The sequence below is a fragment of the Tamandua tetradactyla genome, chromosome 1, assembly GCF_023851605.1.
Source record: "Tamandua tetradactyla isolate mTamTet1 chromosome 1, mTamTet1.pri, whole genome shotgun sequence".
NCBI classification, from domain to species: domain Eukaryota; kingdom Metazoa; phylum Chordata; class Mammalia; order Pilosa; family Myrmecophagidae; genus Tamandua; species Tamandua tetradactyla.
This window is the reverse complement of record NC_135327.1, coordinates 130,362,806-130,388,152: the sequence shown is the minus strand read 5'-3', so window position 1 is coordinate 130,388,152 and position 25,347 is coordinate 130,362,806. Positions and strand designations below refer to the sequence as shown.

Sequence of the window (25,347 nt, the reverse complement as noted above, 5' to 3'; positions counted from 1 at the left end):
GCATCTGTTGGGATGCTGATATGGAAATATCGTCATTTTCACATGCACTATTAACTACTAACTTTCTCCATTGATTTCAAGTATGACTGTGCGGGAAGTCCTGGATGTTAACAGTGCCCTATCCCCTGGATTTTCAGTAAAAATATCATATGGGATCTGTAGGAATTTATGCAAGAAAATAATTAAAATGTATATAATTGTTAAGCCTATGTGATCAAATTGTTAATTTGATAGCACTGCCATGACAAAGTAACATAGACATCAGCATCAGAACTTTATTGTCTTATACCTCTGGAGGCTAGAAATCCAAAATCAAGGTATCAGTTGATTCCTTTGATGTCTGAAGGGAGGAATCTGTTCCATGCCTCTCTCCTGGGTTCTGGTTGTGGCTTGCTGACAATCCGTGGTGTTTGCTGCCCCAGTTGTCATGTGACATTCTCCCCTTTGTCTGTCTCTCTGTAACCAAGCTTCCTCTTCTCATAAGGACACCAGTCATTTTGGATTAATGGCTCACTCTTCTCCAGTAGGACTTCATTTTAACTGGCCTTATTCCATCTGTACTGACTGTATTTCCAAATAAGGTCACATTCTGAGGTACTGGGGATTAAGGCTTCACCATATCTTTTTGGGGGAAACACAATTCAACCCATAAAAGATATGTTAGCATTCTATGACAGAGTTAACTTTAGCTATCTTCATTTCCCACATTGGGAAGACATGTAAATAAGATTCATATGAGTTCAACTGGTGTGTTGGGTTGGTCAATTCTCAGGAATATTTTCTAAAATGGGACAAAATAACCAGATTAATGATATCCTTAGTGCTATTATTTTTAGAATAATTCAAATAGAAATTGTGTCACAAAGAGAGGAGAAAAAATTTAAAGCTATTCTTTTCTATTTTGGCACATTATTTCCAGGAAACAGAAGCCCTTTCAGTATAATGTAAGGTTTAAAATTTCTTCACAATGTGCAAATGTGCTTGATCACCTTGCAAGGTCATTTGAAATCCTGTGACCCAATAATGCAGCCCCTGTCTGAGAAGACTATTCTATGGTGGTTTACAAAAAACATAGCAATTTAACAACAGAACAGCATGTAGGGATGAGAAGTAATTATTTTCCCTTGTATGCTCTTTTCATCGTACCACACAGAGAGTCAAATACATGTCCATGCATACATAAGGCAAGGGGATAGAAAATAATTTGCTTCACCCTTCGAAGTTTCAGTTATAGTGAGCTAAACTGTGTACTTATCTTTGGAAAGTTCATTCTCAAAGGTTGAATAAAATTTACGTTGCTCTTTTTATATAAAGAAGTATATTATTTGCTTAAAATAGAAAAGCTCATTTTATTAAATATTCTTGTTACTCTGATTATGTTCTTTAGATTATTAGCTCTACTAGCATTTTTCAAATACATGTTTTTTAATAGTTTGCACTGTTGACTTACTAGAATTTCTCTGAATGGAATTTTCTCCATTTTCATCTCCTGTCTGTGTCAAATTTCAGTATTCTGCAGCATTTAGATCTGTAGCATAGCAGGTGAAGTGTTTTGAGGAAAGAAAGAAGGGATGTTTATGCCTTCCTTTTTAAAAAGTTGTAAATATTTTTTTCTATCCAAATTTTGTTTTGGGGGGAGACATTCTTCCTGTTTTTTTTCTGTATGCTCTACATAGTCACATTAAAAAACATGAGGACAGATAACATTTGTTCTCAGAATTCACAATTTCTTTTCACAAAATTGAAAACCTTTAGTGACTATTGCAAAGTCACACAGTATCCTTGGGCACTCGGGTTAGTGCTGAGGACATCAATTAAACGGGAGAAAATTCCCACAGAGATCTTACTTACCTCTCTTCACTGATAGTTATTTCTTGTTGTGTGTCTACTCTAAGAAGAGTATATGTTGCCTACTCCTGCTAAAGTCAGGAATTTGCTTCTTTCCTAGGAAGTGATTGACAGGAAGGAGCTATCCAGCTGGGTTGACTACTTTTACAAAAGAGGGGGAAAAAAGGGAAACCATGGTAGTAGAGATTGAATATGTCCTCCACTAAAGGCACGTTCAGGTCCCAACTCCTCCTGGACCTGTGAGTATGGACCCTCTGTAAATAAGATCTCTTGAAGAGGCTACTTTAGTTAGGGTGTAACCCAACTGAATCAGGCTTGGCTTTAATCAGGTTTACTAGACTCCTTTATAAACAGATGGAAAAAGAAGCCACAATGAGCAGCCAGAAGTTGGCAGTCAGTGGAACCTGGAAAACTAAGGAGAAGACGCTACCATGTACTTTGCTGTGGGGGCGGAAAAAAGCTAAGGAACCCCAAAAACTGGAGGTCAGCCAGAAGACAATGACCCCCGGAAGAAGCAAAGCCTTTCAGCCTCTGAAACCAAGAGCCAAAGAATTCCTGTTGTCTAACCCACCTCATTGTGTGGTGTTTTTCTTAGCTGTCAGGAAACGAAAACACTTGGAGATCTTAGTGAAATGGCAGATATGGGGCTATGGTGGGAGCAGGTTTATGAAAAGCTATTGACTAATGGGAAAAGGAAAGGATTATGAAGGAGAAAATTAAAGGGAGTAGAAAAGCTGGAAGTGATTGTAGGAAGCAAAAAAGACTAGGTAATATGTACATCAGATGCCAATTAAACCATAAGATATTTCTCTGATACGGGTATTTTCAACTTATAAAGAAAGGGGTTTGAGCTTATCAAAGTATTTTAGAAGTCCAAACATTTATTCGGATTTCTAGACCAAGGTTTCTCAATCTTAGCTCTATTGACATTTTTGCACTGGATAATTCTTAGTTATGAGGGTGTGTCCTGTGCATTGTAGAATGTTAAGCAGTATCTCTGGCCTCTACCCAGTAGGTAATAATACCACTAACTTGCCTTCCGAGTCATGACAATCAAAACTGTCTCCAGACATTGCCAGTGTCCCCAAGAGGCAAAGACTAATGGTTCTCAACCCTGGCTGAATAATAAGATAACATAGCACACTGCCAAAAGTAATTTTTCAGGGTCTGTTTTCCAGGATTCATATATGCTATGTTTAATTATATATCTATCTATCTTTCTATTGATTTATTTTATTAGAATTGTGGGTTTACAGAATAAGCATGCATAAAATATAAGATTCCCATTTATTACCCCATCACCAACACCTTGCATTGTTGTTAATGTTACAATTAGTGATAGCACATATTTATAATTGTATTATTAAAGCCCATGGTTTAACTTAGGGTTCACTGTTTGTGTAGTATAGTTCCATGATTTTTTAAAAATTTATTCTGTTGCTATATATACAATATAACATTTCCCCCACATATTTCAGTACTGTTGTGTTCACAAAATTGTGCTACCATTACTACCATTCATTACCAAAACATTTCCATCATTCCAAATAGGAACCCTGTGCATTTTGAGCCTTAACTTCCTATTCCTTATCCCAACCCTGTCCCCTGGTAACCAGTATTCTAAATTCTGATTCTATGAGTTTTCTTATTCTAATTGGTTCAAAAGAGTGATATCATACAATATTTGTCTTGTATTATCAGGCTTATTTCACTCAACATGATGACTTCAGGGTTCATCCATTTTTGTCACATGTATCAGGATTTTATTCCTTTTTTACAGCTGAATAATATTCCATTATATGTATACACCACATTTTATTTATCCATTCATCAGTTGATGAAACTTGGGTTGCTTTCACCTTTTGGGAATTGTGAATAATGAAAGAAAATCCCTGCTTTCAGTTCTTTGGGTTATAAACCTAGTAATGGCATTGCCAAATCATATGGTAGATCTCTACTTAGATTTCTAAGGAACCACCAAAGTGTCTTCCACAGCAGCTGCACCATTTTACCTTGCCACCAGCAATGAATGAGTGCTTCCATTTCTCCCAATCATCTTCAACAATTATTTTCTGTTTTTTAATGGCAGCCAATTCAATGGATATGAAATGGTATCACACTGTGGTTTTAATTTGCATTTCCTTGACGGCTAATGATGCTGAGCATCTTTTTATGTCCTTTCTGCCATTAGTATAGCTTCCTTCAAGAGATAAATGTGAAAGTTAATTTCTGAGCTCTCCGCTCTATTTCTTTGGCCTAGATGCCTGTCCTTATGCCAAATACCATGTTGATTTGGTTGCTGTGGCTTTATAATAAGTTTTAAAATTGAGACATGTGAGTCCTCCAACTTCATTCTTCTTTTTCAAGATGGCTTCAGCACTCAGGGCTCCTTATCCTTCTATATTAATTTGATGATTGGCTTGTCCATTTCTGCAAAGAAATTTGTTGGAATTTTGATTGGGATTGCATTGAATCTAGCAGTAAGTATTTACACCTTAACAATATTTGGATCTTTAATTTCTTTTAGGAATGCTTTGTGGTTTCTGTGTAAAAGTCATTTTCATCCTTTATTAGATTTATTCCTGGAGATGTTATTCTTTTAGTTGTTATTGTGAATGGAATTTTTTTCCTTGATTACTTCTTTCCATTGTTCATTGCTTGTGTATAGAAACACTACCAATTTTTGCATGTTGATCTTGTACCCGGCCACTTTGCTGAATTCATTTATTAGCTCAAGGAGGTTTGCTTTGGATTTTTCAGAATTTCCTGTATATAGGATCATATCATTTCCAAATAGGGAGTTTTACTTATTCCTTTCCAATTTGAATGCCTTTTATTTCTTTTTCTTGCTTAATTGCTCTGACAAGAACTTCCAGTAAAAACTTGAATAACAGTGGTGACAGTAGTTGTATTTGTCTTGTTGCTGATCTCACAGGGAAAACCTTCAGCCTTTCATTATTTTGTAGGATGAGAGATGCAGGCTTTTCATATATGCCCTTTATCATGCTGAGGACATTTTATTCTATTTCTAATATTCTAAAGATTTTTATCAAGAAAGCCTGCTGTACTTTGTCAAATGCCGCTTCAGTTTCAATTTTGATTATATTTTGTTTTTTTTTCCTTTATACTGTTAATAGGGTGTATCACATTAATTAGTATTCTTATGTTGAACCAATTGCATACTAGGGATAAATTCTTCTTGATCGTGGTGTATAATTCTTTTAATTCTGTTGGATTTGGTTTGCTAGTATTTTGTTGAGGATTTTTGTATCTATATTCATAAGAAATACTGGTCTGTAGGTATCTAGTAGAATCTATCAGACTTTTGTATAGGGTGATGTTGGCCTCATAGAATGAGTTAGGGAGTGTTTCCTCTTATTCAATTTTTTGGAAGCGTTTGAGCAGAAATAGAATTAAATCTTCTTGGGATGTTTGATAGAATTTCCCTGTGAAGCCATCTGGTTCTGGGCTTTTCTTTGTTGGGAGACTTTTGATTATTGACTCAATCTCTTTACTAGTAATTCGTTTGTTGAAATCTATTTTTTCTTGAGTCAATGTAGGTAGTTTGTATGTTTCTAAGAATTTGTCCATTTCGTCTAGGTTATCTAATTTAACAGCATTGGTTGGTAGTAATGTCCGCTTTTTCTTTTATGATTTTAGTTATTTGTATCCTCTCTTTTTTCTTAGTTGGTCTAGCTAAAGGTTTGTTGATTTTATTATCTTTTCAAAGAACCAACCTTTGTTTTTTTGTTAATTCCTTCAATTATTTTCCTATTTCATTTGTCCTCTCTCTAATATATGTTATTTCATTCCTTCTGCTTGCTTTGGATTTACTTTGCTCTTCTTTTCTAGTTCTTTCAGTGTTGAAGTTAGGTCTCTGATTTGAAGTCTTTCTTCTTTTTCAATGTAAGAATTTAGAGTTATGAATTTCCCTCTCAGCACTGCCTTCATTGCATCCCATAAGTCATAGTATATTGTATTTTCATTTGCGTTTGCCTCAAGATATTTCCTAATTTTGCTCCTGATTTCCTCTTAAATCCATTGACTATTTAAGAATGTGTTGTTAACTTCCACATATCTGTGAATTTTCCATTCCTCCCTCTGTTACTGATTTCTAGTTTCATTCCATTGTAGTAAAAAAAAAATATTGTATGATTTCAATATTTTTTAATTTATTGAGTCTTCTTTTGCCATATGGCCTATCCTGGATAATGATCCATGAGCACTTGATAAGAATGTGTATTCTGTTTATTTTGGGTCCAGTGTTCTATATATGTGTGCTAAGTCTAATTGATTTAGTGTATCATTCAATTCCGTACTTCCTTATTGATTTTCTGATGCAGTGTTCTCCTCATTATTGAGAACGGTGTGCTAAAATCTCTTGCTATTCAGAACCATCAGTTTCTCACTTCAGTTCTGTCAGTATTTGCTTCATAATTTTGGGGGTCTGCTGTTAAGTGCATATATATTTATAATTGTTACATTTCTGTTGAATTGCCCCCTTTATTCTTATATAATGACCATCTTTGTCCCTCATAACTGTTTTAACTGAAAATCTATTTTAACTGACATTAGTGTAGCCATCTCAGCTCTCTGTTGTTTACTATTTGCATAGTATATTCTTTCCATCCTTTTACCCTAAACGTACTTGTATCTTTTACAAGGAAAGTCTCTTACATGTTGGGTCCTGCTTTCTTTTTTATCCATTCTGTCGATCTTTCCTTTTTTGGAGAGTTTAACATATTTACATTTAAAGTCACTTCTGATAACAGAGGACTTTATTTGGTCACTTTGATATTTAGTCATTGTAAATCTTAAACCCTTTTTGTCCCTCACTTCCATTAAAGCCTATTTGTATAGTAATTTGCTTTTTGTCTTGTACCATCTTGAGTGCCTGCTCACTTCTATCTGAATATATTTCTCATCTATTTTCCTGGTGGTTAAAGTTTAACATCCCAAATCTTTAGTAATCATATTTTATTTGATACTTATGTGACCTCAATTGTATGCACCTTTACTTTTCTATACCTCCCTGTCTCCCAACTGTTTCTTTTATTACTTGTTACCACTTGTACCCTCATACATTGTATGTTCAAAAACCTAGATTTATCAATATGTTTTATGCAGCTGCAATTTTAGCACCTGTGGGAAATAAGAAGCGGAGTTAAATACCAAACAATATAATACATTTATGCTAACATTTATAATTACCCACATGGTTACCTTTACCTGTTTTGAACCACTGTCTAGTATCTTTTCCTTTCAGTCTGGGGAATTCCCTTTAGCATTGCTCATAGGGCAGCTCTAGTGGTAATGTACTCCCTAGCTTTCGTTTGTCTGAGAATGTCTTAATCTCTCCTTCATTTTTGAAAGAGAGTCTCACTGGATAGAAAATTCTTGGCTGATAATTGTTTTCCTTCAGCACTTTAAGTATTTTAACCCACTGCTTTCTTGTCTCAGTGGTTTCTGATGAGAAATCAGCACGCAATGTAATTGGAACTTCCTTTTATACAACGTGTTGCTTTTATCTTACAGTTTTCACAGCTCTCTCCTTGTCTTTTGTATTCAATAGTGTAATCAATATGTAACATGGTATATTTTTCTTCATTTTATCCTCTGGTGTTCTCTGAGCTTCATGGATATGCCTACTCATGTCATTTGCTATGTTTGGGAAGTTCTCTGTCATTATTTGACTATTCTTTCTGCCCCTCTCTCTCTTTTCCTCCTTCTGGAATTCCCACAATGTATATATTGGTGTGTTTAATGTGTGCCCTAGCTGTCAGGCTATTTTCAATTTTAATATTTCTTTTTTTCTTTCTGCTTCTCAGCTTGACTCATTTTAAGTGTCTTGTCTTCAAGTTCATTGGTTCTTACTTCAGCCAGCTCAAATCCTCTCTTGAAACCCTCCAGGGCATTTTTCATTTCAGTTGTACGGCCTTCACCTCTGGTAGCTCTGTTTGGTTCCTTTTTAAAATTTCTGGCAGTTTATATGGAGAGAGAAATTTACAGTTCTTTACCATAATTTATCTGCCTCTTCCCCCGCTCTTCCTTGGTTGCTGTACAGTGTTCTGAAATTTTAAAATAATTGTTCCTGCTTGTTTAATAGTTGTTTCGGTGGGAAGACTGAGTCCTGGGGCTCCCTACTCTGCCATTTTAAGTTCCTGAGAAGAATCCAATCAGTCTAAAAATTCTAATAATCATCAGTTTAGGAAACAGTGAGTACCTACCATGTGCCCAGAATTGCCTTAAATGATGAGAATCCAAAGATGAATGAGACGTTCCTCCTATCCTAGAGAGCCTTCAGATCTAGTGAAGAGATGGACATGTAATGAATACTTCCCCAGTGTACTGTAGCAACTTCCCTTAAAGTAAAATACATAGCATTGTATGTGGGCACAGAGCAGGAATGGGTAGGCTGAAGGCACATGTACTTCTGAAATTTCTTATACCTGAAATCCTTATAGCTTATAGGTACTTATAAAAAGGCATTGTGATTCCAAGAAGACTTTGATAACAGACTGTCTGGGTGTGAGGGAGAGGGAGTACCTTCAAGTAATGGGCATACCCCATATCTGAGTACTTCTCAAGTATGTGAAAGACTTCCTTTTCTCGTCAAGATGTAAGAAAGGGGACCAGATTCACCCTACCACTTGAAACAACTAAATAAATGTATGAAATGTGAGAAACAATGATTTTCAAGACACCAGGCATCAAACAATGAAGAATGGCAATCCCTGAGAGATGGAAAATAAGTAAAATGAATCCTGGGGTTGTCCCAGCATTCTACCAGCCGGCAGTGCAGATGGGGAACTCAGCTGGAGCCTGACTGACTCCCTGAGCAGAGCAGACACGTCTGGGAAAATGAGGAGGGTAAGCTGGTGTGGTAGGTTGAATTATATACCCCGGTTTAAACGTGTTCCTAATCTTAGCCCACATCCCTGTGGGTGTGAACCTTTTGAAGATGTTATTTTTAGTGAAATTGGGGCTAACTGAAACAAACTGATTTCTCAAATTGATTTTTAGACCTAGCAAATTCCCAAACAAAATTCAAGTGTATTTTTTGTTTGTTTGTGTGTTTTGCATGGGCAGACACCGGGAACCAAACCTAGGTCTCCAGCGTGACAGGTGAGAACTCTGCCACTGAGCCACCGTTGCCTGCCCTCAGGAGTATTCTTAAGTAAAAATAAACAAACTGGTCCTAATGTTAGCCAGAAATCGTCAAGAAGTTATAAATAAAAGTGGGAGGACTTAAACTATATAGACTTATGAAAAAGCTATAGTCATTCAGAAGGTATTGGTACAAGAAAGGATAAATAGACCTATGAAATAGAATAGAGAGTCCAGAATGAGAATTGAGATTCTATGAATGAAAACGCCTAAATTTATGACTGATGTGGCACTGAAGAGCACTAAGGAGAGGACAGTATTTTTAATAAAGAATACTAGATCATTTAGATATTTGTACAGGAAAAAATGAATCTTGATCCTTTTCTCACACCACATGCAAAAATAGATTCTAGATTTCTAAATATGAAAGGTAAAACAATAAAACTTCTAGTAGATAACATATGTTAATAATCTTGGAATAGGCAAATATTTCTTTAGCAGAATGCTAAAAGCATTAACTGTAAAGGAAAAAACTGATAAATTGGACATTAAAATTGAGAATTTCTATTTACTGGACAAAACTGTTAAGAGAGTGAAAAGGCAAGCGACAGAGTGGGAAAAGATATTTGCAACATATATATCTGAAAATGATTCACATCCAGAATATATAACAAAATCCTAAAAATGAAATATTTAAAAGTCATAAAATACAATATAAACATAGGCAAGACTGGAAAAGGCACTTTATGAAAGCATGTAATTAACTTATGAAAAGGTGCTCAACATCATTTGATATCAACAAAAATGCAAATTAACCACTAAAACCCCATGATGAGAAACCACTACATTTCCACCAGGATGGCTGAAACCAGAAGACTGCAACATTAAGGGTGTGAAGCAACTAGAACTCACATACATTGCAATTTTAAAACTATGTACATATACAGTCATATATGCACTCATACAAAGAAACATACATATGCATGCACACACATACATAATAGAAATGCATACATTTTTACACCAAAATATATATACTAAAATATCCATAGCTGCATATAGAAGATGCTGTTAGTGCCACAACCATGTCTCTTTAGCACTCTCTATTCTCAGACATGCTTATATTAAGAAGTTAAATTCTTAATATAAAGTTCTGTGGCTCTGCCTAGGAGCTTTCTCTGGCCATAGGAGCATGCTCTGCCTGTAACTAGAGCAGGCCAAAAGATCCACAGAGTTACCACTGTGGAGTAGCCACTGGCTATCAACCAATGACAGATAAGATTTGTCCCTTCCAAGCAGTGAGGAAACGGGGGCGTTATGTCCCAATTCCATTCAACACTGTCTCTGAAAGGGCCTCAGTGAGACTGAGACCACTTGCCCTCAGCAATAACTTGCTCATTGATATGCCCTGTTATGGATTCTTTCCTATGTCTTGCTTGTCCACTCACTTGTAAACTCCCAAATCAACTACTTGAATGCAAATCTAGTTTCAGCATCTGCTTCTAGAATAACCCAGTAAAGGATTTGCCATTCATATAAGCAGAGAAAACGGAAAGAAAAAAATAGGAAATGCCCATCAACAGAAGATTGGACAAATAAATGATGGCTGGTTCATATAATAAATAGTCATTATAAACAAGCCAACCGTAATTTCTCATCACTATATAAATGAATCTCATGAAGCTTCATTTTAAGTATAAGACATTAGATACGAAATAATACATACTTTATGAGTGTACTATTATAAGGTTCTAATTCAGGAAGAACCAGCCCCTGCCCATGATACTGTGTGGTGGTAGTTACCTTTGGGGAGGAGGGAAGGTCTCCGGATAGAGCAATAGTGAAATTGACAGTAACACTGGGAACATTCCACTCCTTAATCCTCAGGGGTGCGTGTGTTCTTTTTGTGATAATTCACTTATTTTATACTTTTTCAGTACATATGCTATGATTCAATAGAAAAAAATTTTAAATCAGAGCATTCATTATATAGGATGAGAATAGGAATAAACTATGTGGTGAGGAGGGCAGGAGTGGGTGAGAAAAGGGAGGGGTAAATATGGTAGTAGCAATTTCTCACATTAAAAGCGTCTCTAAAAATTCATTGACGATCTTGAGGCTTCCAGCAAAAATAAATAAAATACATGAGGCAGGCCCTGAGCCATGATCCCCAAATTGGGAGTGGAGTGGTGGGTTGGAATCTCACTAATTTCCACTCTCTGAGCCTTGCCTCCTTGTTCTTCATTCTTAGCTAAGAGCAGATTGTTCCTTTTTGAGTTGCCATGAGTTCCAAAAAGTTTAGCTATAATACGTAGACTCTAGATAGGAAAAAGCAGTCAAAAATGTAAAGGAAGTATTAAGCATGTTAACTTTTCAGAAGAGCTAGCTGAAGGATGTCCTTTTCCAGAGTCATAAGCACTCTTACAAAGCAATGTTTTTCTTATGTCTTTTCTCACTCATTTTTACTAAGCATGTTGTCCTTACAGAACATTTTTCATATGTGAGACTGAGCACCTAGGACATCTAAGTGGTGCTTCATTCCAGCTATTACTCTCAGGTCATTTAAAGAACTGTTAAGAAATGCTTCAGTGATTTTGTTCCTAACCAGTAGGTAAATTAATTACTGACAGCAAGGGATTCATTTTTTCTCTTTCTTATCTTCTTGCTGCACAATGTTTGCAAAAGATTTTTTTTTTTTGCTCTAGCCAAAGGATTTTGGATTCTTGACCTTTAACAAAGTCTTTCAAGGGAGAAACCATTTTCTCTCTTCTCACCTATGTCTTTATTCCAATTCATCAAATGAATTCACAGAAACTTCAGTGAGGCTCCAGTTGTAGAATTGGAGGCATTATTGCTGCTAGTAGGATTTGTGATCTTCACTAGTATTTATGAACGCGAACCCAGGCAAGGGCAGTCATATTCCATTAACTGAAGGCTGTTAAGAGCCACATTATAGCCTTACCTTAATTGGACTTCTGTCTGAGAGGGGAAAAAAAAAAGCCAATTTAATTTTCTCTTGCCATTGACCTATGATATTTTTAAAGCCTAGACCTGCTCATCTCTTCCAAATGGGACCTAGGAGGGCTGGTAACTTTGGTATGAAACCTTTCAAATAAATCCGTTCAAAACTGGGGTCAGAAGTAATTGGATAATGAGCAAAATCAGAAGTCATTCTCTTGGCTCAAGACCAGATCAGTCTCCTGAAAATGAGGACCAGTTTTTAAGACAAAGGAGTGATGAGAGGCTTGAAATTAGATTTTAGAAAAGGTTGTAAGACTGTAAACAAAATCTCCCACTTTTTTCGGTTATTTTCCCACCCCCACCTCCTACTTCTTCCCCTTACTTTAGGTTCTTTACATGCAATACCAACAGAGGGTGGAAGTGATTTATTTTTCATTTTGAATGATGCTTGCTGCCTTAGTGAGACACTTAACTTGAGAAATAGAGAACTCCCCAGAATTTTCACACTCTAAAGAACTACGTAACTGATCACCCAAGAACTGTGGTTCTTGTTCACTGGACTTTGATTCCCCAGTGAGCTCTACTCTTAGAGGCAACTCTAAATGCATCAGAAAGGCAGCAGGATCAGCACACAGGGCTTCGAGCTGCTCTTGAAGTCCCTTGAAGTCACTTCCTCAGCACCTGGGAGAGAAGAAGCTTGGTTTTCTTACCTGCCTCCTCACACTCAGGTCAGCATTGTGTTTGGTATAATCCTATTCAAGAATAGATTTTTCTCTATGTAGAATATTTGACAGATATGATCCATCTAACTTCTAAGACCTCCTTTCATCTTTCTCATGCTAGAATAGACAGAGCAACCCTTTATTGCAAACAAAAAATCAGGACCCTTTCTCTAACAACAAATTTTTGTTCAGAGCTTACAGTGCATTCATTTGAAGTGCTTTAATGTGGTCTATGTATTTAAAGGATTTAAATGCTAGAAGATATTTTCAAATTTAACAAAACAATATAGTACGAGGTAAACATATTAAAACACTAAACTCTTCCCATGGTGCTACTTATTTATCATTTACTTATCAAGCACTTGTTGCTTAATATAATATTTGCAATATCAATTTTCATCATTTACTTACTTTACAAGCTTTTCTGCTTGGCCTTGCCCAAGTATAATTTATATTATTTATATTATTATTATTTATATTATTTATATATTTTAACTTTATAATTTATTTTTATCAAAACAATACACGTACATAATTTTTACTTGATAGGCTGAAAAGAAAGAACAACAGTCTCTTGCCTCACCCTTCCCCAGGTCAAGTCCACTCCCTGAAAATGTTAATTTTGACTTTTTTAATAATGTCTTACCCCTCTCTTTCCTATGTTCTCTCTCTTTCTGGAACTCCTGTTGGTTCAATGTTGAAATTCCACACAGTGACCTTCCAATTTTCCTATGTTTTATTTCCTTAATTGCATCCCAGTATTTTTATCAAACTCTGAGAATTGTGTTTAATTTATCTTCCAGTACTTTACTGAATTTTTATTTCTGCTATTTCATTTTCAAAAGCTCATTCTTGTTCTGTGAAAGTTCCTTTGGAAGAATATCCTGTTCATATGTCATAGATACAATATCTTCACATATCTCTAGAGTATGTTAATGTTTTAGAGCTTTTTCTTTTTTGCTTCCTGCATTGTCTTTATACCCTCAGTTTTCTTTTTTCATCTGTTTAGTCTTTCTCTTTCAACTTAAAGGATTACTCAAATATCTGGTTGTCCTTGGTTGTCAGTTTATTTTTTTCTTTTTTATTATTTAAATTTTGCATTTCACATGCTATGAAATGCAAAAATTATGCAGTTATATTAACTAAAACATTTCCTTCCCATCCTTGCTACCCATCTGTCCATTTCTCATTTCTTGCCCATAGGTGGCCACTATTCTTGAGTATCCTTTCAGAGTTCCTTTATGCATATGCAAGATATATGAATCGATTCTTCTATTTTTCACATTTTACATAAAAGATGTCTTATTAAACATTCTGTATTACACCTAGCCTTTTTACACATAACATAAAATTTATAACATAAAAAAATTTTAGATTTAGGAAGCAGTATATGTACCACATATTACAGAGACAGATTTTTTTATGCCTCCGTAATATGTGGTACACATACTACTTCCTCATTTCTTTTCACAGCTGCATAGTATTTATTTTATTCACTATTAATGAATCCTATTGATGAACAACTGGGTTTTCAATTTTGGAGTTTTACAAAAATTCTACAATGAACAACATTGTAGAAAAACATCTCACACATATGCAAATAGATCTGTAGGATATATCCCCAAAATTGGAATTGCTGTGTTCAAAGTTACATGTATTTATAATTTTGATAAATTTTATCAATTGCCCTCCATTGGAAGTGTACCAGTTTATACTCCCACCAGCAGTATATGGCAGCTTTTTCTTCCCTACAGCCTCACAGCATATTTATTACAAACACAAAATAATTTTCATTTGCATATTAGCTACCTATTTTTGTTGTAACATATTTAATGTACACAAATTCAATGGCATAAAGCAACAGAAATTTATTATCTTATGTTTCCGAGAGTTAAAAGTCCAAAATGGGTCTCACTGGGCTAAAAATCAAGCTGTCAGCTGAATCCTTTCTGGATACTATAGGGACAATTCATTTTCCTGCCTCTTGCATTTCGTAGAGATCTCTGTATTCTTTGACTCGTGGCACTGGCCCATCCTCAAAGCATGCAATAGCCAGTCTTGTCATTCCCATATCCTGTCACTGTGACACTGACTCTTCTGCTTCCCTGTTACGTATTCAGGGGCTCCTGTCATTACATTGGGTCCACCCAGATGATCCAGGAAGATCTCTTTATTGTAAAGTCACGTGTTTCACAATCTTAATTCCATCTGCAACTTAATAATTCCCCTTTGTCATGTAACATAACGTATTCATAGGTTCTGGGGATTAAGACATGGACATTTTTCAGGGGCCACTATTCTGCTACCACAATTTGCTTTTTTCTTTATTTTGAAAGGTATTACTTTGAAATAGCCTCATGGAAAATAACATTATGTGAAAGACAGAACTAAAGTCCCTATTTAAAATCTTTAAAAAATTTACTAATACTTAGCGTTTTCAATCAATTAAGAAAAAAGCCTGGGAATTGAAACATTATCACTATTTTTTCAGGATAAAATCAATATCAGAATTCTTAGGTGACAGTAAGTTTGTTTATTCTCTGCCTAGGAAAAAAATTAGTGAAAATTTTGGGGGCTCTTTTCATATGTAACAAATAAGTAAAATGTTAAATATTTTAACACATTTTACATCAAGTCTAGGAACTCCAAATGTGTAATTACTTTTGTTATTCTCAACTAGGCAACCAATCTCCAGTTCAGTTGATGTTATTAGATGATTCCCAGGAAAGATTTGTAAAAGAATTATGCTTTAAATGTTTAATATTCATATTATTAATTCACATGTGAACATTTTTATCAATAACATTCTCCAGCTCAGAAAACACAAAACAGCTTTCTCATATGTAAATATATTTAGTTTAAGAAATTTTGTGTGTAAGAGTGGTTGTGAAAACAGTAAAATAATAACAGTAAATTAATAACACCAAAATAAGTAAAATAGTAAAATAATAACAGTAAAATAATAACACCCCCCCAGAGAAAATGAGTGCATGAAACAGCAATAACAAAATAAATACATATGATTTTTAAAATATGAAAATATAATCAGCGTCTCTAAAAGTCAAAGAAACACAAATTAAAATAAGATCTTACTTTTGCCTATCAGTTTGTCAGTGATTTAAAAGTAATATCCAGTGTTGGTGAGATTATGGAGAATGGGCATTCCTCTACAATTTTCACAGAGGTGTAAATCGGTTAAAGTGCTTTCTGGATGGCAGCTTGGTACTTTGTAGCTAAATTTTAGAAGTACATTGATCAGCAGTTTTAGTTCTATGAATTTTGCTCTAAGGAAATAAAGAGTAAAGTCTATGAAACTGTCTAAATGTCAAGCTATAGGGAATGCTTAAATAGCTTAATACTTAATAGTATAGAGCCATTGAAAATAATGATAGAAGCATATATTAACTGAAATAGAAAAATGTCCTTAATACCTTAAGTTAAAAAATACATTACAAAACAATAGACAAGTATAATCATGTTTACTAATGAATAAGTCGGTGAGTGAAACGAGGTGTAGAGTCCTGATTGGGTCAGAAGAGAGGGATGGATAAAGTAGTAGAAAGGATTGGATAGCATCTGCTTCCTCCCACCTTCCCACTCCCTGCCACCCAAGGTATCTCACTTTTAAGGGCAGCTCTACTTTTCATGCAGTTGTTTTATCTTTTTATTATTATCACCATATTGTTTTCACTAACATTTATTAAGTACTTACTATTTACCAGCCACTGTGCTTAGCATGATTATGTTTTATCAAATCTTCAAAACAACTCTCATTCCCCAGTATGCAGATTAGAAAAAAGAATTGGAAAGGTTAACTTGTCTAAGGACACATGACTGTTCAAAGAAAGAGATGAGAATGACCCCCAGGCAGCCTAAGGCCAAAACTGTACATTTGCCCATTATGTCATCCTGTCTCATGATGAACTTGAAGCCAAACAACAGGAGCAAAGACACACAGATATATGTGATGGATTTATGGAAAATGGCACAAAAAAAGGTGGAGGTTGGTGAAGTCAAATTGCAGGATGAGGTAACAAGACCACTAAGAGAAAAAAAAGTCACAATAAATGAGAAATAAATTTGGCATACTGGGTTTCATTAGCTAACAACCCTTACATGTGGTATGAGGCTTTGCTGTAAACCTCCCAACACAGTCTTCTATGGGCACCTGGGTGCCCTGGACAGATAAGGGCTATTTGATAAAAAGAGAAGTTCTCTTTTCCCAAAGACCAAAATAACTCTTTGAGGGATCCTTTTCCTGCATAAAATATCTATGCCCAAGAAGAGTAAGATGTTTCACCATAGGCTGGAGCAACATGAGCTCTAGAGAAAGTGGAATGGAGCCCAAGGAGAAGACCAACAAAACCCAAACAGTCAGAGACTGCAGTGTCCTCAAAATTATTCCACTCCCTTATTCAATAGTAGGGTTGTAGCTGGACCCATTAGCTAGATTACATTTCCTGGCCTCTCTCAAAGTTGGGTGTGGCATGTGACTAACTTCTTATCAATGAAAATATGAGCCATTTCCAGATTTACACTTTTAAGAAGCAGATATACCTTCTTTCCCCTCTCTCGTTCTATTAAATTGATGCTGACGCTCTCAGGAAGCCCTAGGAATTGGCACAGCTTCAAGGTGGGAGGAACCCTGTTTTCTGATACACTATATGGACAAAAGACACTCACCAACCAAGAACACCCTCCTTACACTGCTACGTGAGGGAGAAATAAACTTTCATTGGCTTGTCATGAAACAATTTTGGGTCTATTTCCCAATGCTGACAAGCCTACTGAGACTGATAGTTTGTCAGTGCCATCACATGCACATCAGCAACATAATTCTGCTAGGTGTAAGGGAAGCGTGAAGGTAAGCAGGCAGAAGCAATTAGCACACTGTAGACCAGAGTAGGTGGCATAAAAACAGGTGATCAGAGAGTTAGCAGTCATTAGCAGAAGAGATGCAAGGAGCAGCAGCTGGAGGGGAGGAAACCCTGATGCTCACAGGGCTGATGCTCCTATGGACTCACAGAGCGTGATAAAAAAGGGGACAAAGCCAGACAATTTGACTGAAAGCTACTGACACACAACACCTTACGATCAATCTTCAAAGTATACTTAAATCCTACAAACTTTTGGGGCCTTCAGGATAAAGTTGTATGTATTTACATAGATAGGAACACGCAATATATATATATATATAACATATATGTAGTTAGAATGAATTCTCCAAGAAATTAGACTTGAAGGATTATGAATGGGTTTTAATTTCTTTTTTTATTTCTGCATCATCTGGATTGCATGAAAGAAGCATATCATACATTTATAATGAGAAAAAAATTTCCACTTTGCAAAAGAAAAATTCTTCATCTTAATTTTATATTTTCCTGAAAATATTTAAGGTGGGAAATATTTTTGGTGAGTATACACAAATAAACTCCTATTATGCTGAGAAAGCTTTATAGAAAAGAATATTTATACTCCACATAGAATTTAACTACATGTTTTCCTGTTGCCCCATGCCTTTGAAGCCAGGTATTTATTATATTCATGAATATCACTGACACTGGACAATCAATAACATTGAATGAATTTATGAATGAATGATACTCTGGTAACTTTTGATGTGTAACTTTCAACAGTACCTGATAAATTATTTCAGACTTGGAATCCCTGATCCCTGTTATTTCAGTTTCTCTGTTTGTCAAAGTAATTGAAAGATCACACCTAAGACTCCTAAACAGTGCTCTTTTTTTCTTTTGCTTTACATGCCACAGCTCCATTCAACCCAAATAAAGATGCAGATAGCATCGTCAAGTTTGACACTTTTGGAGATGGAATTGGCCGATACAACGTGTTTAATTTCCAGTACGTGGGTGGCAAGTATTCCTACTTGAAGGTTGGTCACTGGGCAGAAACCTTATCCCTAGATGTCGACTCTATCCACTGGTCCCGGAACTCGATTCCCACCTCCCAGTGCAGTGATCCCTGCGCCCCCAATGAAATGAAGAACATGCAGCCAGGGGACGTCTGCTGTTGGATCTGCATTCCCTGCGAGCCCTATGAATACCTGGCTGATGAGTTTACCTGCATGGATTGCGGGCCTGGGCAGTGGCCCACTGCAGACCTCTCTGGGTGCTTTAACCTCCCTGAGGACTACATTAAGTGGGAAGATGCCTGGGCTATTGGTCCAGTCACCATTGCCTGCCTGGGTTTTGCATGTACATGCATGGTTGTGACTGTTTTTATCAAGCACAACAACACACCCTTGGTCAAAGCATCAGGTCGTGAGCTCTGCTACATCTTGTTGTTTGGGGTGGGCCTGTCATATTGCATGACGTTCTTCTTCATTGCCAAGCCGTCACCAGTCATCTGTGCATTGCGCCGACTAGGGATGGGCACCTCCTTCGCTGTCTGTTACTCAGCACTGCTCACCAAGACAAACTGCATTGCCCGCATCTTTGATGGGGTCAAGAATGGCGCTCAAAGGCCAAAATTCATCAGCCCCAGTTCTCAGGTTTTCATCTGCCTGAGTCTGATACTGGTGCAAATTGTCGTTGTGTCTGTGTGGCTCATACTGGAGGCTCCAGGCACCAGGAGGTACACCCTTCCAGAGAAGCGGGAAACAGTGATCTTAAAATGCAATGTCAGAGATTCCAGTATGTTGATCTCCCTTACCTACGATGTGATCCTGGTGATATTATGCACTGTGTATGCCTTCAAAACGCGGAAGTGCCCAGAAAATTTCAACGAAGCGAAGTTCATTGGTTTTACCATGTACACTACATGCATCATCTGGTTGGCCTTCCTCCCTATATTTTATGTGACATCCAGTGACTACAGAGTAAGTCTTTTGAATAGTTTCTTGTTTGCCTTATTTTTCTATCCTGCCAATGTTTCGTTGTCAAGTATTTAAAATAGACCCCTTTTGTTTCATTTCAACAATTAGTTGGGTAATTACAAATGCTTTGATGAATCTCCATAGTATATGTAGAAATTAATATAATTTGTTTTTAAAGCATCTATTTAGTGTCTACCAAGGGCAAAACCCTCTTAGGCACAGAGAGTGAAGATAAATATAAATGAAACAGTCAATCAAGCAATTTATAATCTACTGGGAGAAAAACATTATGGATGGATAGACGATTAGAGAGCTAGATATAGGTTAATAGGTAGAAAGAAGAAAGAGAGAGGTGGGCAGGTAGGTAGGTGGGTAGATAGACAGATGAACAGAGAGATCCCTTTTAGATAAATTTTTAAAAATATTTTTATTGAGAAATTTTCACACAGTCCATACATGGTGTACAATCTACAATATCATCACATAGTTGTATATACATCACTATGTTCATTTTTAGAACATTTGCATCACTCCAGAAAAAGGAAAAAACTCATACATCCCATACTCCTTGCCCCTCCCTCTCATTGGCCATCAGTATTTCAATCTACCCAAGTTTTACCCTTTATCCCTCCTATATTTATTTATTTATTATCTTTTTTTTTAACTCATCTGTCCATACCCTGGATAAAAGGAGCATCAGACACAAGGTTTTCACAACCACACAGTCATATTGTAAAAGCTATATTGTTACACAATCATCTTCAAGAATCAAGGCTCCTGGAACACAGTTCAACAGTCCAGCCACTCCAATACACCATAAACTAAAAAGGGATATCTATATACCGCATTAGAATAACCTCCAGGATAACCTCTCAACTGTGTTTGAAATATCTTAGCCATTGAAACTTTATTTTGTCTCATTTCTCTCTTCCCACTTTTGGTCAAAGGTCACGGCTCCTCCCAGGAGTTCTGTCCCACATTGCCAGGGAGATTCACACCCCAGGGAGTCATGTCCCACATAGGAGGGAGGGCAGTTAGATCACCTGCTGAGTTGGCTTAAAGAGAGAGGCCACATCTTAGCAACAAAAGAGGTTCTTTGGGTGTGATGCTTAAACATAATTATAAGTAGGCTTAGCTTCTCCTTTACAGGAGTAAGTTTCATAGTGGTGAACCCCAAGATTGACGGTTTAGCTATTTATTTTGTTGTCCCCACTGCTTGTGAGAATATCAGGAATTCCCCAAATGGGGAAGTTGAATATTTCCTCCTTTCTCCCCAGTCCCTCAAGAGGACTTTGCAAATGCTTTTTTATTCACTTCCCAGATTACTCTGGAATATATCGGGGCATCACACTAACCTAACAAACTAACAAAATCTCATGCCCTATTCAAGATTCCATATATTTATGGTGTTCAACTAAACTGACCATACAAGTTAAATTCTTTAATGCACTGTCCAAACTATACATTTTATACCAAATAAGCACCTCTTCCTTTGATCTCACACAGAAGTTGAAGTTTTCAAATACGGACCATATCATCCTTTATCCTGTATTCTGATTTACCTTAGTCCTATCCAGATTAGATTTATTCATATGAATAGTCAAAGTCGGATCACTTTTTCCTCTTTTTAAATAGTCACTGTATGGGGTAATTCTGACTTTCATAACTTCAGAGCTCTAACTCTGAGTCTCAGGTATCACATAAATACCTGAAGTTTCTGAGAATGACCAGGTTCTACACAAACAGCTCAGTATCCAGAATTTAGAAATAACAGTTACAACTCCTGAATATATGTGACTGCTGTAAGAGCTCACAATCTAGGACCTTCTACAATAGGCCCCAACCTGATAACCCGTGCTCTCGACTTCAATTCACCGAGTTTATATATTGTAATTAGTCCATATGAGTGAGGCATGTTAATATTTGTCTTTTTCTTTCTGCCATTTCATTCAACATATAGTCCTTAAGATTCATTAACCTAGTTGCATGCCTCACGTTAATTAAATTTTAAAAGACTATAATACTTAAACTGCTAAAAACCTAATGAGAATACTTCGAATTAGACATAAGAGGATCTGATTACAACAGATCAATCTGTAAATTAAAATACACTTGGAACATTAAGCCAGGATCAGTATAGGGATCTAAAAACTTTCACTCAAGGTACAAGTAAACATCATTACTTTTCTAAAACAGATTAAAATAGACTATTCATTAGTTGTACCCTTTCTACAACATTAGTTCCTCTAGATATATGGTATACAGTGGAAAAAGAGAGAAAATCCTTTAGTTAAAAGTTTTACTTATATATCCAAGTAACCTAATTAAATCATTATTCATATAGTGCTAATAATATATTGTTCAAATTTCTGAGTCTCAGCATAATTACCATGTCTTCTGAAAGAAAGACTTACTTTTTCCATCACTATGTCTCAAATTGTCAAAACCATTCATTACTTGCTGTTGCATTTATAATTCTGACTTTTTTCTCCTGAGACAATTAGTTTTTATCCTCTATATTTTATATTTTAAGTGATCATAGATTAGAATTTCCAGAGACATTATGGTTTCCTTGCTACATTATGATTGCACAAATGAAGTCCTGCTGTAGGTTGTAATAGTTCACAAAGTCTGTTTATCGGCAGTTCCTACATTGCAAAAATCTTGAAAATTTCAGCTCAAAAAAGAAGACAAAGATATATGAAACGTGAGATCAAGTAACTGACAAAGCTTAATGTATCTATGAAATTATTCACAATCATATGACTGAGAGCTATGGACTACATTAAAGAAAGAATAATACAAATGAAGAACATAAGTTCAATGTTGGGATAATGGTCAGGCTTTCTAAGACTACCTATAAAAACTGTAAGAAGTGATAAAATCAAAAATCAAAGGTGAGATTTTATAACTACAAGGGAGTTTGAACCTTTAGAATTTGAGGATTAAAATAGAAAACTGTAGTCAATGTATTTTAATACTCCTCTGTCTCTCTTTTGTCTTTATATATACACATCCTCTCCAAAGAACTGCAAAGACTGATTTTTAAGGTGTTCTTGGTCAGCTGTCCTGCTTCCCAAAACATGATTTGGGGCTTGGGGTTTGCAAAATAGTTATAATGGTAATTACTTTTCCCAAGATATATCATTTTAAACTATTCTTTCTTGAATAATTTAAATCATATATTTTGATGTGCTGGTAAAAATTAAAGCAGAAAATACTGCCAAGAAAACATAAATATTGTAAAAATTAAATTTCATTGGATAAATTCACATTTATTTCTAAAATACAGGTAAAAAAAACATTGACTTCCCTCTTTTAACATGATGGCAATGTGGTGAAACAACTGACTAGATACAATAACCTGAAGATATCAGAGGTGGGACCATATGGCAGGAATCATGCCTGGATCACAATCCTAGAAATTCTAATTTAATTGGCATGAGCTACTGCTTGGACATCAGGATTTTTCAGTTTCCCAGGGAATTCTAATTTGCATCCAAGGTTGAAAACTACTATTCTTAATGAGTCACATGCCCTTCTTATTCCCTAGACTTGTTTAGTTTGGCACTTAGTGTTCTGAGATTTTATCTGAAATATTTGTAAAAGTTAGAAAACTGAGATATTTCACATAAATATCCAAACTCTTGGCTTTTCCTAACAAAATAAAAGGCATGAGCACAAATTCCTACATAAAATAATTAGCTGGACCCAACTAGTGTCTGCCCCACTAGATAAGGCACTCTCCTGTTCCCCACAGCCCCTGCTACTCCCTGGATTATTACACCTGATTCACCTTCCTTATAAACCTGCCTAGTCCCTATAAGCATTTGAACTTGGGAAACCTTGTTCTACAAAGGTTTACATATATATGAGAAACAAGGCTGGAATTTCAGATTTCCCTGAGGGAAACCATATAGTGCAAACAGAATCAGTAGCACTAGAAAAGTGTCAGGTAATTCAAGGGTAACTAGAACGAATTTGGGCCCCAAACAGTCAACGAAGTTTATGGCTCAATACTTTGCCACCCATTGTGAGTTATAAATAAATACAAAGCACTATTCCAATCTTCAAGAAGCTTATATCCCAGCTGGGGGGAAAATATGCCAAGCATGAACAATTTAAGATCAACACAGGATAGTTTATAATTAAATTGGTAATACAGACTCTAAACACCTAAGGTTTCAAAGAAAAGTTGGATCAGTAAGAGCTTGTTGGCCTTTCCAGGAATGCTTCCTGAAGAGATGGGATTTAACCCTTGGTACCCCTTGACGGGTGGGGACAATTAAGGTAATAAGAGAATAAAAAGAAGGGCATTTGAGGCAACAGGGAATATTCCTGAGGCAAGATAGGAAGAAGGTAATGATATCCATTACCTTCTCAAGTGGGAGATGGGGTGAGGGGTGTCCCGTGAGAGATTAACGGGAAAGGGCAACTAGGTCAGATTATTTAAAACCTCGTAACCTGGTAGAAGTAATTCATTTAGATAACGTTTAAAGGCTTTAAGATCAGGAGATTTTTAAGTTTATTTTCTTTTTTTCTTTTGGTTGGCTGTTGAAGCAAAAAGTGACATGACAAAAGGTAAGAGGGAAAGAAAGAGACTAACTCTTCTTGATCAACTTCCCTGAGAACTTACTCAGCTAGATGTCTTGCATATATGCTCTCACTTATCCTCATTAACATCCTGGAAAAACAGATATTATTATCCATTGGTGAGATGAGTAAATAAACTCAGGAATAATTAACTTCCCAGGTGGCACAATTGAGAAATAGGAGGATGAGTTTTTCTGATCCACATGCACACCCTCAACATCATACCACAAATTTGTCCATCCTTGATCTGAAGGATGGATCTGAAGGAGAAACTAGAACAAGGAAGACTAATCAGAGCTATTACAGGCATCTTGAGACAGCATAAGAAAAACCTTGAGTCAGTATCTCATTATTCAAAAGATTTTTGACAAATTATCGAGGTCATCTCCTGCTGTATCACAACTAAACCATCACAGATAGTTTAAGAATCAAACACTGAGTCATCATAGACCAAACCTGTAGTTTACATTTTGGAAGTAAACTCTAGACCATGTTTGGGTAGTAAGTTATCCATAAAGCAGAAAGGAATTAATGTTAATTTACAGAAAGGGTTTTGTTCATCATGTCTTCCAAGATATTTGAGTACTTATTTGGGCCTTATGGATACAGCTATCAACATAGACAGGTCCCTGCTCTTTTGTAACTTACAGTCTAGTAGGAGAGTAAGGGAATGTGGAGATGGAGGATAAATAATGAACAAATGAAAATGCAAGATAACTCATGAACTGGTAAGTGCTAAGAAGGAAGAAAGCTGTTATAATACTACAGTGCTTCTCCAACTTTATTGTGCACACAGATCACCTGGGGATCTTGTTAGAATGAAAATTCTGATTCAGTAGAAGGGAATTGGGCCCAATTTCCAACTGGTGACACCTGCATAAGCAGTAATCAAAACAGGATCAGTATTAGTGATTTTTCCTTTTGTCTCAGGGTCACATATGTCCCAGCACAACAGTTACTAATCCTGTCTTTATTTAAAATGTTGATATTTTGCACATCATGGATTCTGAAAATTAATTTTGATTGTTTAAAAATATTGCATTAAAATATTATTTATCTTGATTCCTGAGTTTTGGGTGTGTCCTTAAATTTACACCTGAGGCATATCTCACCTCCCTTACCTCACCCTAGTCCCAGCCCTGCCTTGTCCGTAACAGGAATGGGTTTGGAGGTGACTTGGGTGTCTGTAACCACAGAGCATAAAAATTTGAGTTCCTTCCTCTCCAGATATCTTTAGCATATTTAATTGGGGGAGTACAGATTTCAACCATCACTGCGGAT

At 36.1% G+C, this 25,347-nt stretch overlaps 1 protein-coding gene across 2 annotated transcripts in view; it reads left to right on the top strand.

Annotated features, from left to right (window-relative positions):
- Positions 1 to 25,347, top strand: part of GRM3 (glutamate metabotropic receptor 3) — a 131,581-nt gene that overhangs the window by 74,665 nt on the left and 31,569 nt on the right. The window contains exon 3 of one of the 2 annotated variants that reach the window (XM_077150902.1): positions 18,410 to 19,476. The exons of the other annotated variant lie outside the window; for it this stretch is intronic. Within the exon in view, the coding sequence (XP_077007017.1) occupies positions 18,410 to 19,476 (1,067 nt within the window). The remainder of the gene's footprint in view (positions 1 to 18,409; positions 19,477 to 25,347) is intronic. 2 annotated transcript variants of the gene reach the window in all.